Here is a 27,871-nt window from a genome sequence, read left to right as displayed (position 1 = left end):
ATAAATGATCAGAAAATGCATTTAATACCAATATATTGAAACGTCTGTTTATGTCCCCATACTGCCTTAATAAAGGAGTCCAAACATTAGAAAAATATCATGCGTTTTATATTTAATATGAGGAAATACACATGACAGTGGCAAAATATGTTTTTGTAATTTTTTGAATCACACTGCACACCGGATGAAAAAGGGTTGGCTCTCCACAGAACATAAAATAATCATTTTATTTTATTTTTCGTGTTCGCATTTATGAGGAAAAAACAATGTTACGGACGTGACCACTCTGAAAGCGGCACTAAAAGACTGCTTTAAAACTTTCACAGAGACCTCAAACAGAAAGCACAAAGCCTTTAAAAAGGCTTTCTTTAAACGGAATTTCGTTTTGTATTAATTGTATCTTAATTTTAATAAATGTTTCATCAATCAATTCCATGGATTTAATAAAGAAGTAAATAGAGCAGACAATATAATCAGGACAAGGAGGCGCCGGCGCGTGAATTGGAGCTCATAAACCAAAACTCAGCGTAAGGTAGCCTACTTGCCTCACAGACCTGAAAAATATATCTACAGAAAGCTTGAAATGTCTACTTTTAATCAGAACAATTCAAAACGAAAGAAAACAGACTGCTCTCTGCTAATGTAATCCGTATGAAATGTGCATTTCTATCTGGCGCGTTCACTACTGCGAAGGTCGCGAGTCAGCATCGTCAACTTCATCTTTGCAGCCGACACTGACACAGAAAACACTTGTTTATTAATAAACAATTAAAATGTCTTCTTGCTATATGTGACATATTCATAATCATTAATTTTGCCGGTTCTTTGTGATTGCTTTTAGGTGCATTATTGGCGACGCCATTACATGTTACATAAACGCGTCGCCACCGAAAACGAGATTTTTTCAATCAAAAAAAAGAGTCAAGGTTTGTATCGAATCATGGGTCAAAATTCGCGTTACGAACCAAATCGTTGGTGTATTGTTTCAGCCCAAGTAAAAATTGAAGAAGGAATAATCTGGAAGCGTCCCTGTCATCTGTCAGATCGAGTAAAACCAACAGGTGAGTGTTCTGAATAAAGATCAGTTGAATAAACTTAGCTGGCTAGTAACTGTCTCTTTGTATTGCAGGTGCTGAGATTGTGATGGTTGAAGATGATCGGATGATCTGAAGGACGACGGATGATGGAGGTTGAAGAAGGTGAGCAGTCTCAAACATGACATGAACAGGTAAGGAGCCGGGTAAGTTGACCAGTATTGAACAACAAGACCAGATGATTGTGAAGTGAGACGTGACTACTAATGAACTGTGTGCTGATGAACGGGTTCAGGTGTGCTGGATTAGTATTCAGGTGAAGCTGTTCGAGTGTGTGGAGCTCATCGTCTCTGTATTCTTGATAAGCACCATAGCAAATACAAAAATATGACAAAATACTGTTTGATGGTCTTCTCTGTGAAGCGGCTGTCAGAAACATAAAGTTGCACTCCATCTACTGTCAAGAGAATATCCATTTACTGCTGTTTTTTTTTTTTTTTTTAGCATTGGTTTGAACAGACAAATCTTATGTGACAATCAGATTGAATTTTAATTCAGATTATTCATGTTGGTGTGAACAGCAGTTAATAAATAATGAACTAGGGTGGGCGATCCCAAAAAATCTTATAACACAAAATCTGGTTTCTCCACTACATGGATCTTCATGCATTTCTTGTAAGGTTTTTCTCCAGTGTGATCCTCTCATGTGTTTTCAGATTTATTAAATGATTAAATCTTATCACAGTATGAACACTTTTAAGTTTTTTTTTCCAGTGTGGATCCTCTCATGTCTTTTCAGATGTGTTGACAGACTGAATCTCTTGTCACAGTGTGAACACTTGAAAGGTTTTTCTCCAGTGTGAATCCTCTGGTGCAGTTTTAAGCAGCTCGCTGAAATAAAAGTCTTCTCACACTCAAAGCACATGTACTCTCTCACACCAGTATGAATTTTCTCATGTCTTTGAAAACTTTGCAGCCATGAAAAACTCTTTCCACAGACAGAACATGAATATCGCTTCTCCTTTGTATGAACTGTCAGGTGTTTCTTCAGGTTTGATGATCCAATACATTTTTTGCCGCAATGATCACATGTGAACGGCTTCTCTCCAGTGTGGATCCTCATGTGAGCATTAAGATTTTGTCTGTGAGTGAATCTCTTTTCACACTGTTCACACATGAACGGCTTCTCTCCAGTATGAACTCTCATGTGAAGCTCAAGCCATGATTTTTGTGTGAAGCTCTTCCCACACTGATCACATGTGAACGGTCTTTCTCCAGTGTGAATTCTCATGTGAAGCTTAAGATTTTGTTTGTTTGAGAATCTCTTTTCACACTGATCACACATGAAAGCCTTTTCTCCGGTGTGGATTCTCATGTGACTCTTAAGGTGTCCTGAATCCCTGAAACTCTTCCCACATTTATCGCATGTGAACGGCTTCTCTCCGGTGTGGATCGTCATGTGACTCTTAAGGTTTGTTGATTCCGTGAAACTCTTCCCACATTGATCACATTCGTACGGCTTCTCTCCAGTGTGGATTTTCATGTGTCTTTTAAGTTTATTAGAATCCGTGAAGCTCTTCTCACACTGATCGCATGTGAACGGTCTCTCTCCAGTGTGAACTCTCAGGTGATGATCAAGACTGCGTTTGTTTGAGAATCTTTTTTCACACTGATCACACATAAACGGCTTTTCTCCAGTGTGGATCATCATGTGACTCTTAAGGTGTGATGAATTTGTGAATCTCTTCTCACATTTATCGCATGCGTACGGCTTCTCTCCAGTGTGGATCCTCATGTGAACCTTAAGGTGTATTTTTTGTGTGAAACTCTTCTCACACTGATCGCAGGTGAACGGCTTCACTTCAGCGTGAACTCTCATGTGAACATAAAGACTTCGTTTGTATGGAAAACTCTTCCCACACTGATCACATGTGAACGGCTTCTCTCTGGTGTGGATCCTCATGTGTTCCTTAAGATATAATTTTAGTTTGAAGCTTGTCCCACATTGATCACATTCATGCGTCTTCTCTCCGGTGTGGGTTTTCATATGTATTTTAAGATTTGGTTTTTGTGTGAAACTCTTTCCACATTGATCACATGAGAACGGCTTCTCTCCGGTGTGAACTCTCATGTGAACATCAAGATGTTTGGTTGTGATACTCTTTCCACACTGAGTGCAGGTTGTAGATTTCTTGGCTCTTCTTTTCTTTAAAAATGTCTTTTTAGTCTTTGAGCAACTCAAAGGTTTTACTCCAGGTCTTACATGGTATTCCTCCTCCACTTCACTCAGTTCTTCACTCTCCTCGTTATCTTCCATCAAGTCTGAAATGAAAGAGAGAAAAAAAAGATTAATTTCATTGTCAGTAAATCAAAATAATTAAAAAAGAGAAATATGAAGTGACAGGAAATAAAAGTGAGCTCTGATGTAATAGACAACTGCTATAAAATACTACAATCATTTTGATCAAATAAGTATCTTTCCATGAATGAGGTACATTGATCTTGATTTGGAATTAAACAACTAATCCCAACTAACATTTCTTTTTCTTGCAGAATAAACATGAATGCTTTTGAAAACTAAATGTCTCCAACACAGGCCAAAGTATGTCTGAATCATGTCTGAATATGACAAAGGGGAAATGAAACTAGAAAGATGTCTAAATATAAAATCCCATGACTTTGAGTAACAAGCTGAAGTAATCAAGAAATCCAGATTTGCTTTTACCTAGTAACAGAAGGGTTTGCTGAATTATACATATAAAGAACCAGTCATGTTGGAGAAAAAATATGTATTGATTCATGTCATCTTTGCCATGCTCCTATTCCATAAAAACAGTTTTCAAAGGCATTGTCTGGAGTCTGTCTGGTTAATGCTGTGCAGCAGATTAGTGGAACACTAGAGATAAACAACTGAGAAAGAAAACAGATGCGTGTCATTTATATAAGGTCTGTACATTTGTCTTAAAGGGACAGCAGCCTAATGTACCCACAACAGTGTGTGTCACCAATGGTGTTCAATCAACAAAAGAGAAAATGACTTTTGTAGCGTTAACCAAAATAAATTGTATTAATTATATTAGTTATATTTCATTTATACAGTGAAGACTTATTTGACATTTTTCTGAATATGGTCAAATTTATCTGAAAAACAATGCATTGATTATTTCAATTTTATCTTTATGCTTGTAATTTGTTTATTAAATTCTATGCAGATTCACTCCCCTACAAAATTCCGGTCAATGACTGTCAGCTACGGCTGCCAAACAAAAACCATAAAAATAAAGTAAAATATCCTTATTTAAATGAAGTGCAAAAAAACTTTTACAGAAATTTTCCTTAAATGTTTTACAGAAAAACACTGCTATTTTACAGCTATTTCCTTCAAACACCTTCACTGTAAAAAAATCCCATAAAAAAAACAGTCAAATGACTGTCAGCAATGGCTGCCATACAAAACCCGTAAAATTAATGTAAAATATCCTAATTTAAATAAGTGCATATTGCAGAGTAGACTCTGTATAGGATGATCACGAAGACATGAACCCAAAAGTTAAAGTGAAACGCGATCTCCCTGATGCGCCTAAATTAGGCTCCAAATATTTGATCCAAATTGCTGATCGTCTCAATGCGCAAGTAGCAACTAATTTAAAATGTACATTACTTTATTTTATTAAAGTTAAATTCAATATTCGTCACAATACATTGAAAAGTGTGTGTGTGTGTGTGTGTGTGTGTGTGTGTGTGTGTGTGTGTGTGTGTGTGTGTGTGGTGTGTGAATAATGACTAACTTTTACAGCACCAACTTAAGTGAAGAAAAAAACAAACATGGCAGCAGATGAAAATAAAATTTAAAAATATTGTTCAGGATGGTAAGTATAGTCTATGTAAGTACTCAAGCATAGCCAGCTTGAGTGGTGATTATTAATTATTAATTTCCGGTTGAAGGCCCATCCACAGTTGAGGAGGATGAGGAGACTGTGTCAGTCTGTTCAACGAGGTCTGAGGTAGGCACAGATTTGCACAATATATATTTAAAAGCCTACCTGTGAGGTGCTAATAGTGTGTATTCCCCCTATTATTATTATTATTATTATTATTATTGGCTGCAGGATGCTGACACCCTTCTAGCGCCCTCTCAGTCCACATGTGACCAAATGAGTAGGCTATTAAGAAATTACAAAAAAGTGCCAAGAGCACTCAAACGAATAACTTATATTTATGTTCCTACAGAACCCAGAGACCATAAAGGGAATCTAGGGCTTTAGATACTGACATACAATATAAAAAACTCAAGATAAGAAAGATGAAGCTGGAAATCCAACAGCAAGAGAATATCTATAAAACAATGACACATGACCTTTTTGTTTTTTGACAACATTTAATTGTATGTTTTAACCCCCAACTGGCAGCTTCAACCTGAATAAAAAACGAAAAAAAATCTAATTGTGCCTGGGGAAAGTGAAAACTTAACATGGCTTGGACTGTATTAACCAAAATAATAATTGGCATAACTGTCTCTTATAACCCTGCCTGTTTCATTGTCCTCAACAACGGCCTCATGTGCCTCAGCCTGGGGCTCCTTATAGGGAGTCAAGAGATAAGGCAGGCATGCTTATCTCTCGTCTCCCAGCAAAACTGTGAAATCATCTAAATAGAGTTTTTTTGGGGAAACGAAAAATATCATAATTATTACCCGAAATGGTAATACTGGCCACCAGCCTTGTCTTGTATTTCAGGGTTTAAACTCACAGTTCCTAACCCTGTCCTTGAGTCTTTTGGCGTGGGTGCAGTCACAGTGCAGAGCACCGATAACATTTGGGAAAGCTACAAAAGGCTACAAAAGATAACTTATATTGAGAAAATGAACTTGAACTCTTAATACTTAAATAAATTATGTTTGAATGATTCTTTTGTCTTTCAATTGCCATGTCTAACATTAACAGTCAATAAATATTTCCATTTTCTATATAGTTATTACTTGAACTTACCAGCGATTCCATAAAAGGCCTGTTTAATGGTACGAATCGCTCTGTGGCCAGGGAAGGTGATGAACACATTGAGTATTTTTTTTAAAGACAGTTACTCAATTCGTACAGAGCGGCAAACCGATGCTTTGCTGATATTAATAATGATTAATAAATGTTCCGCTGGCAAAAAAAATCAAAGTGCAATGCACATAATCTGCGGGACTGTGAGTGCTTTATTTAAAAATCACACCAACTAAACAAATGTAACTTTACTTCTTTACATTTGTTACTATTTTTGTATGTTAGAATGTATTACATTTATTTTTAAAATGCATTTAATTTCATTTTTGGACTGATAGTGGTTACATGAAATAAAATGGCAGCATGCTAGAAAGTCAGCCGTAATATCATCACATTCCCAGCCAGTCAGTGTTAAAGGTATTCTGGTTAAGCATCAACTCAGGCTCAGCCTAACCGTTAGCCTGCCCCGGACCAGGTTAGTTTCCCAGCATAAGTTTCCAGAGTAACTGAGTTTGAACTATTTTGAGCAAATTTAATCACAGAATTTGGTCAAAGAATCACATTTCGGAAACAAATTAGAATAACAATAAATTGTTACTTAATTGAACTAAATTGTTTTCCATGTGACAACTTACACTGAGAAAATTAACTTGAATTCTTAATACTTAAATTATGTTTGAATAATTCGTTCAAACATAATTCCACACTCCAGATCCTAAATCAACAATCTAGGACCATAAATGAAGTGGGCTTCAGTCAGTCAGAGCTAACTAACAACCCCCCTAGCTAACTATTTTAAGGCCATGCAAGCTTCAAAGAGATGAGCCTAGCTAAAGGAGAAACATTGCCAATGTTAGGTAGTTTGGAAAAGATGGATTGGATAAGAGATGGCACAGCTTGAGCCCAACCATGATAACAGCATAGGTTGTTTGATCCCACCACAGATAAAACAGGCCTCCAGACCCCTCTTACCAAATGGTTGAAATCTCTTAAAACCCACTGAGATTCAGACTTTAAGATGTGTGTGACCATCATATGACAGTAAAAGTGCAAATACAAACCTTATTCTAATATGGTATTGGAATGGTTAAACAGTGTTGGTCGTGACAAGAGTGCCTCCACTCAAGGATACAATGATGAACAAGAACGTTCCACGTATGGTTGAAATACCATCCTTGGCCTAGAAAGATAACATTCTGGGAGTCAAGACTATAAAAAAGTAAGGATGCCCTCCCTTCACCGTCACACTCTATAATCACTCTGTGTGACTGTACGACTGCTGGCCTTTTCTTGCAAGAAAGTAAACATCAAAGTGGAAAATGTGTGTCTCTTATTTAGTGATATAATTTTGTTTGCCACCACGCTGCATAATTCTATATCATGTCTACAACCTACAGTATATACAGTATGTGAAGTCAAGCAATTGTTATAACTATTACATGGCATACTGAAAGTGTTTCTTGTTTCATATCAGTATGATAGTATGCTCATAATTCAGAAGATGGCTCAATTGAAATCTGTGAGAAATGTATCGTATTCTTATAATATGAATCATGTCTAAACTGTTCTCTCTGCTAGAGCTGGAAGGTAAAACACCACAGATAATGCATGATTAGAAGACGATTTAGACCTGGGGTATCATTATGACCGCCGCTAGCGTAGCTAGCGAAAGCAGTCATATAGGGACTGTCAAAGTTTGTTTTTTTTTTCCCGTCATCTACTGAATTTTCCGTCAACGATACCAGGGACACCGAAACACCGGGGAACATGAAATTTGGTGGGCATGTAGCCCCACTAGACTTTTACGGACAATTTTCGTTTGGTCCCCGGGGGCCACTCCCCCCCCCCGCGCTGGGCCCCCCGTGAATTTTTCGTCAACGATACCAGGGACACCGAAACACCGGGGAACATGAAATTTGGTGGGCATGTAGCCCCACTAGACTTTTACGGAAAAATTTCGTTTGGTCCCCAGGGGCCACTCCCCCCCCCCCCACCCCCCCCAGCGCTGGGCCCCCCCAAACCCAAAAAATGCAGTTTTTCCTAAATAACTACCTGAACCGTGGCACCGAGGAAGAAGAAATTTTTATGGTATGTTGGTCTTAAGGGCCCACATCAACCTAGCCCATAATCACTCATTTGTGATTTGCGCCCCTTCCCATAAAAAATGAAAATGCAATATTATTCTGCTTTAATCACCCCTATCTTCAGTTGAGATGTTCAGAACTGCACCATATTTCATGTGTATGATTAACTTGACATCCTCTGGGGGTATGCTAAGTTTCGTAGAATTTCATCCATGGGGGGGTATAAAATAAATTCATTTATGTGCACATTTAGTGACTGTACACTTATCGGCCTGTAGATGGTGGTGTTGAGCGAAGGGTTGCTGGTTTAGGATGATACTGTCACACACAGACATGCAGGAATACAAACAAACGCAAGCATGCACACACACTGACATCCACACGCACAGACACACACCCATACACACACATACAAATCCACATGCACAGACACACACACACAAACACACACGCGCACACACATGTACGCACGCATACATACACGCACAGACACACACATACACAAACACACACACATACACACACACACAGACAGACATGCACATACTACTACTTTTTTTAGGTATATACATAAACACGCAATACAGCCAAATTGCTCCACGTCATTTATTTTTGTGGAAAGCCAGTGCAGGCCTGAGCGGTGGTCATATTTTGTACCGCCATGCGGTACATCTAGTTTATAAAACTGTGTGTAGGATCCTTACTAAAAGTGATTGTGCGCCCGAAAACCAAAAATGGTGTATGCCAGAAAATATTCAGACTTATAAAACCTTTTGTACGCCAGAACCTGCACAAGATTCCCTTTATAAATCCCAGTCAGTGGAATAAAGTGCGCACACGCGTCCAAAGGCCTCATTGTCAAAGTCCCCAAGAAAGGCAACATTAAGAACTGTGACAACTGGCGTGGAATTACTCTTCTGTCTATCCCAAGCAAGGTGTTCTGCAGAGTCCTTCTCAACCGCATGGAGACAGCCATTGACACCAGAATTAGACAGGAGCAAGCAGGCTTCAGGAAGGGAAGAGGATGTATGGACCAGATATTTGCTTTGCGTAACATCATAGAGCAGTGCTTGGAATGGAATACACCCCTCTACATCAACTTTGTGGACTTTAGGAAGGCCTTCGACAGTGTCCATCGACACACCCTCTGGAAGATACTGCAATCCTATGGAATACCATCAAAGATCATCTCAATCATAAAAACATTCTATGAACATTTTAAGTGTAGTGTCATTATGGGAAATCACCTCTCTGAGTGGTTTCCTGTGCAGTCCGGAGTGAGACAAGGGTGCATCATCTATCCTCTTCCTGGTCGCCATAGACTGGATCACAACTAACACCATAGCAGACAGACCCAGAGGCATCCAGTGGACTCTGCTCTCCCAGCTGGAAGATCTTGACTTCGCTGACGATCTTGCTCTCCTATCAACCAACCAATACAACATGCAGGCTAAAACTGATAGGCTGAACAACTTTGCCAGACAAGTTGGGCTCAGTATTAACACCTCCAAAACACAAGTGATGTGTGTCAACTCCATCCCCACAGCACCCATCCTTGTTAATGAGGAACCACTTGAGTGTGTGGAAAATTTCACCTATCTGGGCAGTCTCATCAGTAAGGACAGTGGGGCATCTAAAGATATTAAAGCAAGGCTCGGAAAGGCTCAGGGTGCCTTCTCCCAACTCCGCTCAATATGGAGATCAAAACAATACAGCCTTAAAACGAAGATGATCCTATATAACTGTAATGTAAAGTCTGTTCTGCTGTACGGTTCAGAGAGCTGGCCAGTTATCAAAACTGACATGAGGAGAATGGAAGTGTTCCATAATGGATGCCTCCGACGAATATGCCAGATATTTTGGCCTAATAAGATCTCAAACAATGAATTGTACAAGAAAACGGGAAGCTGGAGTATCACCAAGGAGATTACACGAAGACGCTTGAGATGGCTAGGACACGTGTTAAGGATGGAGCAGGACAGCATCACAAAAGTTGCCCTAAGATGGACACCACCTGGTAAAAGAAAACCAGGGAGACCCAAAACCACCTGGCGCAGAACTGTGACACAAGAGCTGGAACAAATGAACCTGTCATGGGGAGAGGCCCAACATGCTGCCAGGGACCGAATACAATGGAGAGTGCTCATTGAAGCCTTATGTCCCATAGGGGATGAAGAGAAATGATGATGATGACGCGTCTCCTCCCCAAAATAACCATATATGGAGCTTACAACGCCTAGTTTTACTATGCATATCCTCATCTGCACACATTTGCATATGATATGATCATTCATCCACGTGATACCATGTTTAACGGTACAAACTATTAGGAAAATATGAAATATGGATGTGCCGACACATTACATTGATACAAATCATGTGTTAGCCTCTATCCTCCCCTTGTTTTTGAAAAAATAAATAAAATATTGTAAAATACATTTCATAGAAAGTTTTTCTCAATCTTCTCCACTGGACAAATTGTTTTTTTAAAGGGGTGGATGATTATGATTCCACTTTTTTAACTTAAAGGTATAATGGAGGATTTTTTACTTCCGGGTGGATCACCTATACTATTGGTCCTCCTAATTGTCAATCATTCTGGTGAATCAATCAAACTTATTCAAAAAGTGGAGAGGGCGGGTCTTATCTAAAATTCGGAAAGATCCTCCACTATACCTTTAAGTTAGTGTGTAATGTCGCTGTTTGAGCATAAACAACATCAGCAAAGTTCAAAGTAAAGGGAGATATTTGCTTTTACAGAAATCGTTTTTTAAGGACTACAGCAAATGGCTGGTAGGGACTACACAACATTCCTTATGGGTTAGTGACATCACAAACACTAAAATGTACATAAACGCCGCCCCCGGAAACGCGATTTATAGATTATCATGACAGAATATGCTAATCAGTGACTTGAAGATAACTACACATAAGCTACATAAATTCACCAACTAACCATTTAGAAATGTCCTGTTGTTTCTACATGTTGACACTTCTTCTTGAGTCTCTCTTTGTCTCACATATTGGCGGAAGTGAGAGAACTGAATGCTCATATCTTCTAAATGCAAATTTTATCATTGTTTTGGTGCACACTAGCTTATAGACATTAGTAAGGCTAACATATTTACACTAAAGCAGTAAGCCCAGTAAAGTTGTGGTTTACAGTGAATTTATAACAGCTAATAAATCATGGCTTCACGGGGCTTTTTGCTTTTAAAAACGGTTATACCATATACATAGCAAGGTTTCATAAAATAAAACTAAATGTAAACATATTAGTACAAATATTATACTTCGATCCACCAAACAATGTAGTTCCTCTGTTATAAGATCAGATACAATAAGAACAAAAACAAGAACAATCAAATGGTCAAATAAAATCAATAAATATACAATAAAACAAAAATACAAAAGAAATAGTTTAATTTCAGGAAGGTCTATTAACATTACTGTTCAGGTAATATGGCAACTAAAGTAAACAAAGTGTAATCCAGGGCTCTCAAGTGTCACGCATTGAGCGTGACAGTCACTCATTTCGGTCTTTTGTCACGCACTCCCACCACACATTGTATTTCTCACGCAGAAAAACTATTTATAATATATTTAATATGCCGCAGTGCCCACAATTTCTCTGGCCGCGCCGCTCTCACTAGTATGAAACCAGCAGGAATCAAGCGCGTCTTCCCTGGAATTCTTAGTCGAGCCTGCCACTTATCAGCCAATCAAAAAAAATAAAGTGGCTACACAATAGCCAATCAGAACATAGCAGAAAATAACTGTTTTAATGTTACAACAAATTCACAACTCGTTTGACACAAACAGTGACAACTTGACCGCTGTTAGAGAATGTTTCCCCAGATAATCAGCATCAGTTTTTCATGAGTGTCTGTAACTTAGCCAACATATTTACAGCCTGTTCACTGACAACACTTGCTCAGAAGTAGTCTAGGCCTAGTCATATTTTCGTTATCACACGATGATTGACATATCGTCACATTATAAACATCTCTCTCTCCAAATAGGCTTAATTGTTTTATTAGCACTAAATAAATTAAAGTGTATTGCATAGTCGATGTTATAGGTCACTTTTAAAATCATGTCATATTTCATAATTATATCCTGGCCATGGATGCATTAATCATTGCATCTGTCTTTCAAAGATATCAGGTAAAAAGCAATTAAGCATCCTCTCATTTGCCCTGAGAGGAAAGTCCCCTAAAAAGGCCAGGTTTAAGGATGCTGACCCAGAGAAGGTGGCGAAAGTGAAGGCCCATTAGAGGAGGAGACAGAGGAAGAGACAGTGCAGGTGGAAGGCAACAAGTCCAAAAAGGCAACAAACACTTACAATAAACAACACCAGTCATAATCTCTCTCTCTCTCTCTCTCTCTCTCTCTCTCTCTCTCTCTCTCTCTCTCTCTCTCTCTCTCTCTCTCTCTCTCACACACACACACAAACACACGCACATGCGGAAATTGAATAAATGCTTTGTATTTGAGCAATTATTAATAACAAAAACAATTATAATAATATTATTAAAGGAACACTCCACCGTTTTTTGAAATAGGGCTTATTCACCTTCTTTCCTACATTTAGATAGGTGGGCAAATGCATTTTTGTCTCAGTGCATGCATTGTTTTAGTTTGACAGGGTCGGCGCTAGCTTAGCTTAGCATAATGAATGGAATCCTTTGTTGCCAGCTAGCATGTCCTGAGTAAAAGTGATATAAAAAATTTAAAAAACCCACCTAATTACTTCTTGCGGCCTGCGTATTCACAGCAAGTACAAATAGTGATGCAGATTAACACTAGGCAATTTCCTAGGCAGATATTGATTTATATATTAAGGACTATATTAGGGGGAAGCACAGGCGAAGCACTGCTACTTGGGCGTGATATCTCTGCGCCCAAGTAGCAGTGCTTCGCCTGTGCTTCCCCCTAATATAGTCCCAAGTCAATATCTGCATAGGAAATCGCCTAGTGTTAATCTGCATCGCTATTTGTACTTGTTGTGAATACGCAGGCCACAAGAAGTAATTAGGTGGGTTTTTTAAATTTTTTATATCACTTTTACTCAGGACATGCTAGCTGGCAACAAAGGATTCCATTCATTATGCTAAGCTAAGCTAGTGCCGACCCTGTCAAACTAAAACAATGAATGCACTGAGACAAAAATGCATTTGCCCACCTATCTAAATGTAGGAAAGAAGGTGAATAAGCCCTATTTCAAAAAACGGTGGAGTGTTCCTTTAATAAAACACCCCCACTCCCACGACCCGTCCAAAAAATTTACTCTGAGTGGCTTTATACATTCGACCCAAGGTTTTATTTAAGTTATCTTTACATCCCTGTCGGACATTTTGAAAAGTTAATTTACTTGTTCATGATACAGCTTGGTGTTTTCGAGTTTATTGTTAAAAAAATAACAAATTACATTGTTGTAAACTATTTTGAGAAATGTCCAAAATGTTGGTAACAGTTGCAAAAAATTTGAGAAGCAGATATAAAATACATGTAAAATGAAAAAGCTCAAATAATTAGTTTCAAATGATGTTGACAACCGAGATGAAAGTTTCTCAAATCTCACTTTACTGATCATTTGTTGAAAACAGACAAACACGACATTTTGTACTCATTCTTTTGTTTAACTGTTCTAAATGTGAAGAAGTGCTTGAATGTTTCTAACATGAATGTTCTTCAGCATCATGAATGAATGAAGAATAAACACCAACCTCTTTGTTCTTCAGGATCTTCAGTGTGTTTCATTCTGCAGGGTTCTGGATCACTCATGTTCTCACTGTCCTCTTTAATAAACTCAGTCTTTGCAGATTTCAGCTCTTCCTGATGCTCTGATGCTCGTCTTCACTTGTAGCCGATGGGAATATTCCAGCATTCCACACTGATGATAAAATGCAGTGAGCTGATCGGACAAAATCAAAAATATAAGTTTGCTTTTATATTTCAGGAGAACAATATAAATAATGTAATCTCAATTCGTCCAAAAAAAAAAAAATCTCAGAGTCGAAGTTCCAGGTCTCAGAAGAATTTCATCTGACTTGTTCATCTGATTTGCAATGGTCAGTCTTCAGCCTCCTTTTTCTTATCGCTAGATACCCAATGGGCATCTGTACATTTATCTTTTCCTTTTTGCTCCTCCTCGGGATGTCGCCATCATTAAAACATTCTCCCCGAGGCCTTCTTTCTATTGGTGGAGAATCTCTGACCATCCCATTTTTTAAAAAAAAACATCTTGTAACATGTTTTTCAGTACCGTCCCTGCTGTTCACCATACACATTTTCCCATAAGATAAATGTACAGATTTCTCAGGGTACTTTCCATTCTCACAAACCCTGTGACCTAGTTTCTGCTTGGCATTATAGTATACATACTTTAGCATGAGACAAAAGAAATTCCCCAACAAAAGCACCAACAAATACCTCAGTGTGTTCACACCAATGAAATGAGCTTTACGTGGAAATGTACCGGAGATCAGAAGACATCAGCATAATAAATTGGGTAAAAAACTGAAACTTTTGACAAAATATGTGCACAGGACTTCAGACTAAAATTTAAGTATAAATAAAATGGCAACAGCAACACTTGAGATCGATTCCCATCGAGACAATCACACAAACAAACACAAAATCGCTCAGGTCTGAATGAACTCCACATATTCTCCTCATGCTCGCTGCTGCTGCACTAAATGTTGATTTCAGTGGGAAGTGTGTGATGATGGTTGTGTAAATATGAGAAATACTGTGAACTGCTCTTCTCGGAAGACTCTTCTTCTTCTTCTGTCTTTTATTGGCAACCGCTCTAAACAGTGCATTACTGCCATCATCAGGTAGTTTGGCTCAGAAACATTTTCATATTCATCTGAACACTTTCTAACCATCCCCACTACAAATAATAATAATAAAAAAATACTGGCGCTGCGTGTTCAGCTCCTCCAGTTTCCACCCTTTTAACTCCCAATAATTCACTATATCCTTGTTTTCCTTCAGATATTCTTTCCTTTACCCACAGTATATCATCATCTTATCCGCACCCTCTACCTCTCTAATATATACACTTCTCCTACATTCTCTTAATTAATCCTGTGTTATTCAGAAAGTGAAACAACACCTTTACCGTACCATTTCCTATATCTGAGTCTAATATATTCTTTAATGTTAACTCTTTTCCTTCATTCTCCCATATTTCTTCTCTTAGCACTTCTCTTTATTCATCATAATCCTTACAATTTATGATCACGTTATACAGTTTCACTCTGTCCACATTTCTCACACATTCCCGTTGGATGTTTAGATATTAGATGTAATGTTGTATTCAAACCTGTATGTCCCATCCTTAATCTTATAATTATATGTTCGCCCCCCTATTTCCCCCACTCTTTCTACCTTTTCCCACTTTCTTTTGTATTGCATATAAATGTCTTCTTTAGTCTCATTATCCCAAACTGTTGCCACTTTTTAATCACTTTCTCTTTTATCACTGATTGTATTTCTCTTAAACTATGGTAGTTCAATTTCTACCATTTTGTCATCTACTTGCTTGGCATTTTGTTTTTCTATTTCCTTGATTATTTGTATTGCTAGCAGAATAGCCATCAGTTCACCTTTATATGCTGACAGTTGATCACTTATTCTAGTTTTTTTCCTTTATACTTTAGACTCTTATTTATTTTTCAATTGCAAATGAAAGGTTACAGACATTAACAGTGAGAAAAAGAAAAACAACAAGGGGGATGTATTCAGACATCATAAGAGAATAAATTAGGCAACACAAATCAATACAATATTTACATTTATGCATTTGGCAGACACTTTTATCCAAAGCGACTTGCATTGCATTTCAAGGTACACATTTACATTCATATCAGTTCTTTCTTTCCCTGGGAATCAAACTCATTACCTTGGCGTTCTACTGTTTGAGCTACAGGAATTCTTATATTACATTTCGTCAATATGAAAAATGAAAGGTCCCTTACAGACTCAAGGATATTATATGTTTTTGAAACCTTTGAGTTTAAAGGTGTTGACATTTTCTTAAAGGAAATAAAAAGGGAATTTATACCAGATTAGAATATTGTAAAATCAGGATCACATTGAATGGTTTTGGCTTTGTAAAGATGAAACTTACCCAGAAGACAAAGTAATCCTTAGAATGAAAATCTGACAACAAAAAATTATAGATTCTGACATTTTTACCAATTTGTTACAACAGCAGAAAACTAACAAGAAAACTTCTGACCAAAAGGATTAAGAGAATGGGCACTGATAATACAAATGTAGAATTTATTATTCTTCAGTATTGCAAAAGGAACATAAATAAGATACATTCTCAGAACATCTGCTCAAAATTAAATTTCAAGGGTAATATCTATGAACAATTTTGAAATGGAAAACGTTTTTGAGGAAAAGTCATAAGCTATTCAAATCAGAGTTTGGATAACAGATACTCCATTTAGATCGTGCTTTAGCGGCGGTTCTTGGAGTTGAAGAAAGAGCATTTCTAATAAAGAAGTTGTTGCATGTTTTATCTAATACATTAACACCATTGATTGTAAGTTTAGGAATATAATTGTTTAAACAGTTGTATCTTAAATGACACTTTATTAAAAACTCTCACTGAAATTGCAGCGCCTTTCAAAGACATAAAAGCAGAAGAAGAAAGAAGATCTCCTTGAGCACTGAACAAATCAGAAACAAAAATAATATTTTGATCTACACTGAAAAAAAATGATTCGTTGAATTTACTAAATTGTTTTATCGTAAGTGGTTCCACACAATTGATTTTAGCTACATTTAAACAAATGCATTAAGTTGAACTAAAATTTATTAAGTTCAACTTAATGCATTTATTTAAATGTAGCTAAAATCAATTGTGTGGAACCACTTACGATAAAAAAATGTAGTAAATTCAACGAATCATTTTGTTCAGTGTACCCATTCCTTGAAAAGAGTGATCTTTTACCACACAGTACATTTTCATTATTCTAAATAATACGTGTGTTGGGAGACATTATTTATGAAAGCAATCTTCCAGGATTCTAGAACTAGTTTATGTTCCGAACGTCGTCTTTACAATTTTCAACCAAGGTTAGATAAAACTAAAAAGGTAATATGTTGCTGGTTGCAGAGAGACTTGACAATATATGTGAGAGTTCTGGTGTCAAAAGCCCTATTCGGACAGGAGTCAGGACTAGTAGATTCTCAGTGATTTTAGTCCCGTCCGAATGTGCCATCTCAGAATCTTTACAGACATTGTCAGTAAAGGTAACGGCGATTTTTACCTTCAGAAAAAAGGTCTGGAAAAATGACCTCATGCAGCTAATATCCCCGTGCGAAGAGACCAGGTGTAAAAATGTAGGTAAATATTCTGTCATTTCCTGTTTAAAAGTAGTTTTCTGCGGTATTTTAAAAATGGAGGTTGCGTTCTAGACTCTGGGACAATTGTTTTCCGAATACCATTCAGATCAAAAAGAAGTTCAAAAGCACTTGTTAGAGGAACAAAACATTTTTTAGCGTTAAGTAAGTGCCTATTAACAACACAATCCAATCTGGTTAATTAATACAAATATAGGTTAAATGCATTTGCGCGCATGATATCAGGAAGCAAGCAACATAATACACACACATGACGTCAGGAGGGTCACGGCAGTGAGTAAATCGAGTTACTTCTCCCACTACTAAAATTCAATACCTGTCACAGCCTTATTGCTGGCTGGTGTTGAATTGTTTTTCAAATACGTCAGCACGCATGAAAGACACATGATAGAGACACATGGTATAATTTGGTCAGTCATCACAATCATCTAGTAGGCAGTCATTACTGTAGGCAAGGTGAATTTATTTATATAGCACACTTCCTGCACTATTGTAATTCCTTTCTGTGTTAAGCACTTTGTATTGCCATAATCACAAAATAAAAGCAAGGAAAATAAAAACAATTATAAAGGGAATTAAAAAAAGATATGATAAAAGGAATTAAAGGAGTAACAAGATGATATATAGATAAACTTCTCATCTGGCAAAACACTGGTGTATTATATTTTTCAAAACTCTCAGTTTTACTCTGAGATTTTCCCATGGTGATTACACTAGTTTTAACATTTCACAAAGACATAAAAGATCACAATCTCGATGATTCAATTGATAAGTAGTTTGTCTTCAAGATCACAATATAAAATCGTCTGAATGCCCACCCCTACAATCTGTCGTGTCACTTATCAGTGGGTGTTAGGAAACTAACTGGTTTCTCCACTGTATGGATCTTCATGTGTTTCTTCAGATGACTTTTAAAAGAGAAACTCTTTCTACACTGATCACACGTGTGCAGCTTCTCTCTGCTGTGGATCCTCTCATGTTTTATCAGTTCTGATGACCAAATGAATCTCTTGTCACAGTGTGAACACTTCAGAGGTTTTTCTCCAGTGTGAATTCTCTGGTGTTTTTTTAAACTTGATGATGTAATAAAAGTCTTTTCACACTCAAAGCACATGTACTCTCTCACACCAGTATGAATTTTCTGATGTGTTTGTAAACTTTGCAGCCATGAAAAACTCTTTCCACATTCAGAACATGAATGTGGCTTCTCCTTCGTATGAACCATCAGGTGTGTCTTCAGGGCTGATGACACAATAAATGTTTTGCCGCAATGATCACATGTGTACGGCTTCTCTCCGGTGTGGATCCTCATGTGAGCATTAAGACTTTCTCTCCAAGCGAATCTCTTTTCACACTGATCACACATGAACGGCTTCTCTCCAGTGTGAATTCTCATGTGAAGCTCAAGCCATGATTTTTTTGTGAAACTCTTCCCACACTGATCACATGTGAACGGTCTCTCTCCAGTGTGAATCCTCATGTGAAGCTTAAGATTTTGTTTGTGGGAGAATCTCTTTTCACACTGATCACACATGAAAGCCTTCTCTCCGGTGTGGATTCTCATGTGACTCTTAAAGTATCCTGAATCCCTGAAACTCTTCCCACATTTATCGCATGTGAACGGCTTCTCTCCGGTGTGGATCCTCATGTGTTTCTTAAAATCTGCTGATTCCCTGAAACTCTTCCCACATTGATCACATTTGTACGGCTTCTCTCCAGTGTGGATTTTCATGTGTCTTTTAAGTTTCTCAGAATACATGAAGCTCTTCTCACACTGATCACATGTGAACGGTCTCTCTCCAGTGTGAACTCTCAGGTGATGATCAAGACTGCGTTTGTTTGAGAATCTCATTTCACACTGATCACACATAAACGGCTTTTCTCCAGTGTGGATCATCATGTGACTCTTAAGGTGTGATGAATTTGTGTAACTCTTCCCACATAAATCGCATGCGTACGGCTTCTCTCCAGTGTGGATCCTCATGTGAACCTTAAGGTGTATTTTTTGTGTGAAACTCTTCCCGCACTGATTGCAGGTAAATGGCTTCTCTTCAGTGTGAACTCTCATGTGAACATCAAGTCTTGATGATTTTGTGAAACTCTTTCCACATTGATCACATGAGAATGGCATCTCTCCGGTGTGAATCCTCATGTGACACTCTAGACTGTGTTTGGTTGTGAAACTCTTTCCACACTGAGTGCAGGTGAAAGATTTCTTGGCCCTTTTTTTTTTTTAAATGTATTTTTAGTCTTTGAGCGACTCAAAGGTTTTTCTCCAGGTTTGACATGATGTTCCTCCTTCACTTCACTCAGTTCTTCACTCTCCTCCTTCACTTCCATCAGGTCTGAAATGAAAGAAAAAAAAAGATTAATTTAATTTTCAGTACATCAAAACAATTCAAATGGAGGAATATGAAGTGAAAGGACATAAAAGTGAGCTCTGATGTAATGGACAACTGCTATAAAATACTACAATCCTTTTGATCAAATAAGATATTGATCAGTATGTAGGAGCCATGTTTGTCCACTGGGTGTTGCTGTGGCTGTGTATAATTAGAGCACCTGAGCAACAAGTATGTGCATTGGTAATTGGGAAGTGCACAGTTTTTTGACCGCATGGTAGAGTAGCTCGCAAGGTGGATTTTAGTTTGTGATTTAGTTATGGCTTTGTGTGTATGTGTGACCAAGGAAAGGCCACACGAAGTTTTAAGATCATGTTTAATGGAGCACAAGCAATAAAGACAGACATTTGTTTGTATCTACATCCATCTGCATGGACTCTGTTTGTATGCGTTCTAAACTTACTAACTCCTATTGTCAACGGCAACGGCATTGGAAAGCCATTACATAAAACAAAAAAAACTGTGCTTCACTGGATAAAGGAGATCATATGAAGTAAAAGTCAACAAGTTTGTTTCAACGGACATAGGGAGGATGTTTGGATAAAGTCTTTGTGTCGCTGCACGTAAGGATCGTCTCATCAAGACGCCTGTCTGGATTCAAGCTTTGGATTTGACTCAGTGGATTCGTTTTGGATTATATTTTTCCCCCTTGTTGGTTTCATCGTTGGATTTACGCTGCACGCTCATCTAGATGTTAAAGGGCCTATCGACTGGACTGTAAGTAGCCTACATTGTTGCAGCATTAACATGGCCATGTGATATTGTGTGCACACAATTGTGTAATTCCAATGCAATTCTGGTTGCCAAAGACCTACGAACATTGTCTGTGTGTTTGAATTGTATGTTGGTTCACAATTGTTTGCAAAACGGACAATGAAAGATCTATGAATGCTAAAGGGTTTAATGAGTCAAATCAAAACCTGTCTAATGTTGAAAACGAGTCTGAAAGAGTGAAAAGACCTGTTAATTTAAGGCTCAGAAACTAATAGAGTTAATTGACAGGTTAATCCATGAAGACAAAGAATATGAACCTGAGGTACGCTTGGCTTTAGAAGATTTTAAGAGGTTATGTTATAACGGTGGTTATCAGACTGTCACGGTTTGCAGGTTTGTCTGTTCATTCTGTATGTATTGTTCTGGTCTGATTGTCTATCAGTAGCCCCGTTTACATGTAGCATTGTATTCCGATTATAACCAGTTTAAAAGTCCAATCAGAATGAAAATGCTCCATGTCAACACCTCAATAGGAATAAAAATGCTCAAACCGATTGAAATTTCAGTCGGATTGAAGGGGGTGGAATAAACCTTTTCATGAACCGATCAAACGAAAGATTACACCATGTAAACGAGCTGATCCGATTACTTTGAGTGTACGTCTTTCTGCGCATGCCTGGTTTCGCGCCAGATAATTCTGTCAGCTAACATAACGCCTTCTGTTTGTGATCCGATGTGGATTCTGATCACCGTATAAGGTAGGAATATTTATACCCGTTGCAAAAAACTATGCGCGCTAACCATTACCATTAGCCTGACGTCGTCATACTCAGATTCTAGTCAGAATGTGAATCTGATACTGCTCCATTGGGCTGTGATTATGGGGTGTGTTTCAACCGAACCAGGAAGGAAAATGCCTCTGCACTCAATTGGATAGTCAACGGCTCTGCCTACAACCAATCAGAGCAACGGAGTAAGTGACGTATGTTTTTCATTCATGTTTCCGATCGACAAATGCCTTGATCGCGGTTCTCTGTTCCTCTTTTAAAATGAATGCGCTGTCGATATCATCTATAACAGACGCGATGGCGGAATCAACACATGATGTTTCATAAACAAAGTTCGGCAGGAGCACGTTCAAATAATCAATCCAATCAACTTGTCATCAAACAATGATCGTCTAGTCTACACTATCAGCATGAGAGGAAGCATATTATTCACTCTGTCAACTCACCTAACATTCCTTAACAGTTTTCATCATCCCTCCACTCACTCTTGGCCTGTTCTTCCACAGCCTGGAATACGGGGGGAGTACTTTGGGTTCGGGCCGAATATACCGAGCCCGGAACCTCTCTTCGGACGCCAAATATGCATTTATTCTATCTGACTTATTTGTAAGTGTGAACTCGTGAAATAACAATTCTCCAGTGGCAGTCATCTTTGTTGTAAACATATTCAACCCAAGCGCTCGTTGGTGACGTGGATGATTACGTTACCGTTGCTCATCTGTCCATCATCGTATAAAGCCCGCCCTGGCAATTTGATTGGTCCGAACAATTTTTGTTCGGGCATAATAGCTCCTCAATGGATCGAGTCCAGACCGAACTTCCCGACCTAAAAATTTTGTGGGCGGGGCTAAGTTCGGCTGGCATCCAGGCTACATTACCATAGTAAACATGGTAAATATGAACGCTTGAAGAAATCAGACAAATCATTTAAGTTATCTTAATCCTGTTTTATTTTATCTCTTTATACTGTACTATTTTCTTTTAAATATAACTGTATCCGGGAGAGAGTGCTAAAGCTCCTCAGGTCAAATTTTTGGTGGCATATTTGTAGAAATTATCATTCTTTCTAAATGTGATGTAAATGTCCTGTAACTAGGCTACCAAATAAACAGAAACAGACGCGACTGAATAATTGTGTGTCCTCTTTCTTTTGTGAACGTTCACAAACGTCATAAACGGTAAACCACTTTATTTCTGTGTGACTAATGTGCAATTTTGACACAAATTAAGCATGTTTGTGTTTTTTGTAGGAAAAAAACTATAATTTTTCTATTCGGATTTTGTGTTTTTTGTGTGATTTTTTTTTTGGGTCCAGTATGTTGATACAGTACATAAAAGTGAAAAACTAATTGTCTAGGTGATGTTGTGCTGAAAAAAATGATACCAAACATTGGTATGGTAAACATTTATGTCGCAAAATAAAAAAAATAAAAAGTACTCAAAAACGGCCAAAATAGCCCAAGACTCCGAAGAGTTAAGAAAAGAATGAGTATTCTTTCCCAGACAGATTAAGACAGGTTAAACGGACAGTATGGAATTTTTCGCCACTAGGGGTCGCTAACCTATTTACAATAACAAAGGCGTAGTTTGATGACGCAACATTTGCTAAGAATAATGGATCTTGTCGTCAACGTCAAGCCGGCCGATCTAATAATGTTTATGGATGACTGAATACATACATCGATGTTTTTATCATGACTGTGATATGAAGCAGTTCGGGATTGCTAAGAGACAGCTATCAGCTCCACACGCGACGCGAGCTCCCGCAGATATAAAAGGAATATGGACATTTCATTCTATCGAACTACACGCAGAATTACTACTCACAGGTCAGTTTATTAGACAAATTAAACTTGTGAGGTAACGCAGCGCTGTTTCACTTGATCTACCATTACACTATCACAACTAAACTACATTTGAATGTGTTGAAATGTATGTGTTAGTTTGTCTGTATGAGATTAACAGTAAACTAGATCAACATTAGAATAACATACAGATCATATTCTAACATTTTATCATTGTTGAACTTTATAACATTGATCAGTTTTATGTAAATGTGCTCACCTGTTTAATAAGTACATGTAGGAGCGGTCGAAGTCTCGAACGTGGAGCTCTCATTTATATACTGTCTATGGGAGCTCTTGGCATCTCGAAAACACCGCGCTGATATTGATTCTCGTTTTAGTTCTCCTTTTTTATCCAAAGTCTGCTTGCCATGGTCCATAATGTTTGAACGAAACAACAACAGCGTGCAAGACATTGCGAACTACACAGTAGTCCACGTCTGTCGCCTTGGTTACTATCAGAGGGCTCTGGTTCATAGCTCTGGTTGCTATGGCAGTACGAGCGGAAACCAGGGACAACGCGGATATGACGCCATTGACGGCGACAAAACGGAAATAAAGAAACGGGATGTTTCTCGAATTAAATTACACATTTTTCCTGGTTTGAAAGTTGTTGGAAACAGTCGGGATAATGTAAGTACACAACTAAAATAACAGATATAGTGATTTTTGCTATTTTTAAAGCAAAAATGTTACATATTGTGCCTTTAAGAATTACAGTTCCATTATTCTCACTGTGGTTTGCTTACCTCCACCTGTTTTCCCAGAAAGGTTAAGACAGATTAAGAATCACAGTTCCAACTAACAAATGTGAAACTCCTCTCACTTACATGGTAAGTCAATTTAGGTTGTGTCATTCACAAAATGGATCAAATTCTAAATTTAAAATAATTGAAGAGTTCAGATGCAAAAGCCTCTAAGTGCCATCTGAAATTCTCTTCTAGAATGATCATTTTGATCAAACTCGTATATTTAAGTTAAGTAATTTCACTTAAATGACAATTAATAGGTCATTTTCATTGCCATTTAAGTGAAATTAATTAACTTAAATATACAAGCTTGATAAAAATGATTATTCTAGAAGAAATTTTCAGATGACACTTAGAGGCTTTTGCATCTGAACTCTTCAATTGTTTACTTTGAAACTGACAAAAATTGAGCGAAGACAACAACAAGGCCCTCCCCCCTCCCCCCTCCCCCCCAATATAAGGCTCGCGTATGGCGCTGATACTCTCTTATTAGCAATCTTCATACCACAGTCATGATAAAAACATCAATGTATTCACTCATCCATAAACTTTAGGCTTGTTTGAGATGAGCAAAATCTGCGCAGAACCGATCAACGGTGATCAGCGCGAGATGCATGCCAGTTAGAAATGTGTCCTAGTGCGGTCCGCCTTGCTCTGATGTCTTGCTGACGCATTTCAAAAAAACTCTTGCAAGCGCAAGGCGCACCTGTCGGATTCTGCAGTCGAGCGCAGTTGCTCTCCACTGACTGCGCTGATCAAAAGCACGATGGGAAACGACATAGCTTAATGCTCATTGGTTTAAACAACCGTGATGTATTGTTCTCTTTTAAAATGTTTGATTTTAAAACTCTGATATCATGTTTTATGAGTATACGTTATGTGTGAATATTCCCAAACTATCGGACAGTGTGATCTCTTTGGGTTATGCAATTTAATTTTTATAAAAATAAATAAATAAATAAATAAAAAAAAAACAAAAAAAAAAATGTGTCTGTATTAAAGAAAAAATTATAGATAAACATGTATTTGGAATGGAATTAAAGTACTTTGGGTGTCTTGTTCATATTTTCATATAAAAGAAACAGAACTTAAATTACATCCAGTGTATTAGCAACACTGTGCATGAGCGTGAATCCCGCGATATCCATCTTTGATCTCATGTCAGTGTCAGATCCACTGCGAGAAGAGAGAACTGTCTGGCCTGCCTGCACTTTTTTCATTCCTCCTCTCACTGCAGCCGCTCCTACTCTCGCATACATTTCAGGCAAGGCAAGGCGCATCTTAAACAAGCCTATAATTAATTTTATCGCATGTAGAATCACATAAGATTTTTGTTGGTATGATATTCCTGAAAAGTTCTTTTAACTTAATTTTGATTAACAATTCAACATTCTAGGAACATTGATTTGTAACATTTCTTTAATGTGCATATAAAGCTATTTAAAGGTATGATGTTTCTGAAACATCCTTTCAATCATTCAAAAACATGCTGTGAACAAGCACTGAAATGGTAATAAGGAGAAATAAGGACACAAACTACAACTTCCTTCAGACACATCTTAGACTAAACCCACTGATGAGAAAAGAAGACATTCAATCTGTGAAGATCTCAGCAGAGGAGGATTAAACAACTCCACAAACAGCATTACCAGCTTCACTTATTACTGACCAGACTGACTTTATTTCTGTCAGACGTCTACACAAGTTATTGTGAGAATTAAGAGGTTTAGATGTTAATGATTGATTCGCCATTATGGTGATCAGCGTTTGCTTTAGTTGGGCTTTAGTTGGGCTCTTGACCTTTGACTTTTAAGTTGCTTCTTTTACAGCAAATGCATGTGTTTTCAGAAAACATTTCTGAATTGATAAAGCAGATCAACATGTCTTTTTTAATGGTCAAACTTCTGCATTATAGTGGAGAAAGAATTCTAGTATGGTAGCATGAAGCAGAAGGCACTGGAAACATCTGTTCCTCATTATGTAAGGGAATGTTTCCTATATCATGGATCTCTAGGCCAGGATGTGGGAGCAGGGGAATGGTATTCAGTATAGGCTAGTTTACCACAAGTACATCGACAGCCAAGATAACCCAGAAACTGACCATATATGGACTTATTATTCTATGTATTGTATTCCTATATGATGGAAGGCTTGTATTCTTATTGGTTAACTCTGTGCAACTTTCATACTGAGACAAAGTGCCAATAAAGTTGAGAAACTTTCTCCCTCAGCGATGGGTCATTGTTCATTGGGACCGAAAATCTTACAAGTGGTTTAAACAACTGTTTGTAAAATTTAAAATGAATCAGCTAAAATAATATTTAGTTTGACCTGATGTTGACAATCAAGATGAAAGATTCTCAAGCCTCCCTTTACTGAGCATTTGTTGAAAACAAACAAACAAGAACATTTTGTACCCATTTTTATAGTTGAACTGTTTATTTAAAAGTGATGAAGTGCTTGAATGTTTCTAACATGAATGTTCTTCAGCATCATGCATGAATGAAGAATAAACACCAACCTCTTTGTTCTTCAGGATCTTCAGTGTGTCGAATGTTCCAGCATTTATTGGAGAATTGCTTTGAGAGGAGCTTCACTGACGGAGTGACTGATGTGGGAGGAGCTGATATGATGATGTGATAGTTATGGGAGGAGCTTCAGTGATGATGAAATGAGATGATCTGACAAAATCCAAAAAATATATCAGTTACTAAGTTTCTTTTTATACTGATGGACAACAAAATATAAAAAATAAAGTCAATTCTTGTAAAAAAAAATAATGGAAAGAAAAACAGTTGAAAGCACCAACAAATACCCTCAGTCTATTGACACCAAAGAAATGAGCTTTAAGTGGAAATTTACAGGAGATCAGAAGACATTTGCATAATAAATGAGATAAAAAAGAGGAACTTTTGTCATAAAATAAAGAGTATTTTCAGCAAAGGACTCCAGACTAACATCTGAGAGCAGTAGCACTGGTGCCACTCAGTTCTACAGATGGTGGTGCCAGCAGCTGATTAGATGGCGCTGGGGGGAAAACTATCATAAAGTTCATTTAATCATAAAATTACTATTGTTTTGCATTAATAAGTGCAGTTACTAATACTTGTTTGTTTGTTTGTTGATATAGATACAATTAACTTTTATTAACAACAGTATAAAACCTCACTTTTATAGGGAAAACGTAAATGTGTAATTCAGGCACAATTTGAAGAAAAGGCTTTGTTCTGCATGAGACTTAATGACTTATTTTTTTCCCATATAGGGAGTGGAAATGGCTAATAAGCCAATAAGTGCTCCTCTGCCGCCATCTACTGGTTATAGTGGTAATTGCATGTCCTTTTTAAAAAAAAATAAAAGTGCTCGTTTGCACAAAGTGCTAGTTTTTCTCACATTAAAATACTGGATTTAAGTGAAATATGTCCTAAATATAAAGTTATGAAACCTAATTTTCCCCTTAACCAAAGTCGATTTGCTCTGGAACAAGTAATAGATTAATAAGATACCAAAGATTGCCCGGTTGATATACCGGTACCGCAAATTAATTATATCTCATGTTTATCCACTATCTGTATAAAACAACAATACAAAAGCAATAATGACACTCAGTTAAATAACAACACCATAATTAACACATATAGTTATGCATTCCTTGTAATAAAGTTATGTAAATAAAACATGTTACAGGTTTCGTAGTACAGAAACTGACAATGATCAAAAAACCTTAAAAAAAAAATAGCAGCACAAAGCAAGTTGATGCTTTCCTTGTCAAACTGTATATTTACCAGATACATTTATGTAGGCTATAGTAAAATGTGTCTCATTATTAGTTCAATCAATCAATGTAAAGTATTTATCAGTATCTGTAAGGGGAAAGTTAG

General features: G+C 37.5%; 3 protein-coding genes across 3 annotated transcripts in view; 1 reads left to right on the top strand and 2 right to left on the bottom strand.

The window, feature by feature from the left end:
* LOC307163140 (uncharacterized protein) overlaps window positions 1-27,871 on the top strand; it is a 444,167-nt gene that overhangs the window by 386,432 nt on the left and 29,864 nt on the right. The gene's annotated exons all lie outside the window — the stretch shown is intronic.
* Window positions 1,537-14,896, bottom strand: LOC307162681 (uncharacterized protein). The gene is made up of 2 exons (XM_079878186.1): window positions 13,836-14,896; window positions 1,537-3,356 (listed from the first exon to the last, which is right to left on the bottom strand). The coding sequence occupies exons 1-2, from the start codon at window positions 13,891-13,893 to the stop codon at window positions 1,774-1,776; spliced, it is 1,641 nt and encodes a 546-aa protein (XP_079734312.1). The 5' UTR covers window positions 13,894-14,896; the 3' UTR covers window positions 1,537-1,773.
* On the bottom strand, window positions 15,770-26,557 carry LOC307163349 (uncharacterized protein). Its single transcript, XM_079879381.1, has 2 exons — window positions 26,512-26,557; window positions 15,770-19,838 (listed from the first exon to the last, which is right to left on the bottom strand). Exon 2 carries the CDS (start codon window positions 19,643-19,645, stop codon window positions 18,329-18,331), a length of 1,317 nt encoding a protein of 438 aa, XP_079735507.1. The 5' UTR covers window positions 19,646-19,838; window positions 26,512-26,557; the 3' UTR covers window positions 15,770-18,328.

The sequence above is a fragment of the Squalius cephalus genome, assembly GCF_949319135.1.
Source record: "Squalius cephalus genome assembly, chromosome: 1".
NCBI lineage: Eukaryota > Metazoa > Chordata > Actinopteri > Cypriniformes > Leuciscidae > Squalius > Squalius cephalus.
This window is presented reverse-complemented; position numbering and strand designations above follow the sequence as displayed.

Coding starts and splice junctions, on each gene's coding strand:
- LOC307162681 (XM_079878186.1), bottom strand. CDS start 13,893: ATGAGTGATCCAGAACCCTGCAGAATGAAACACACTGAAGATCCTGAA. Junction 3,357..13,835: donor AGATCCTGAAGAACAAAGAG/GTTGGTGTTTAT, acceptor CTTTCATTTCAG/ACTTGATGGAAGATAACGAG.
- LOC307163349 (XM_079879381.1), bottom strand. CDS start 19,645: ATGAGGATTCACACCGGAGAGATGCCATTCTCATGTGATCAATGTGGA.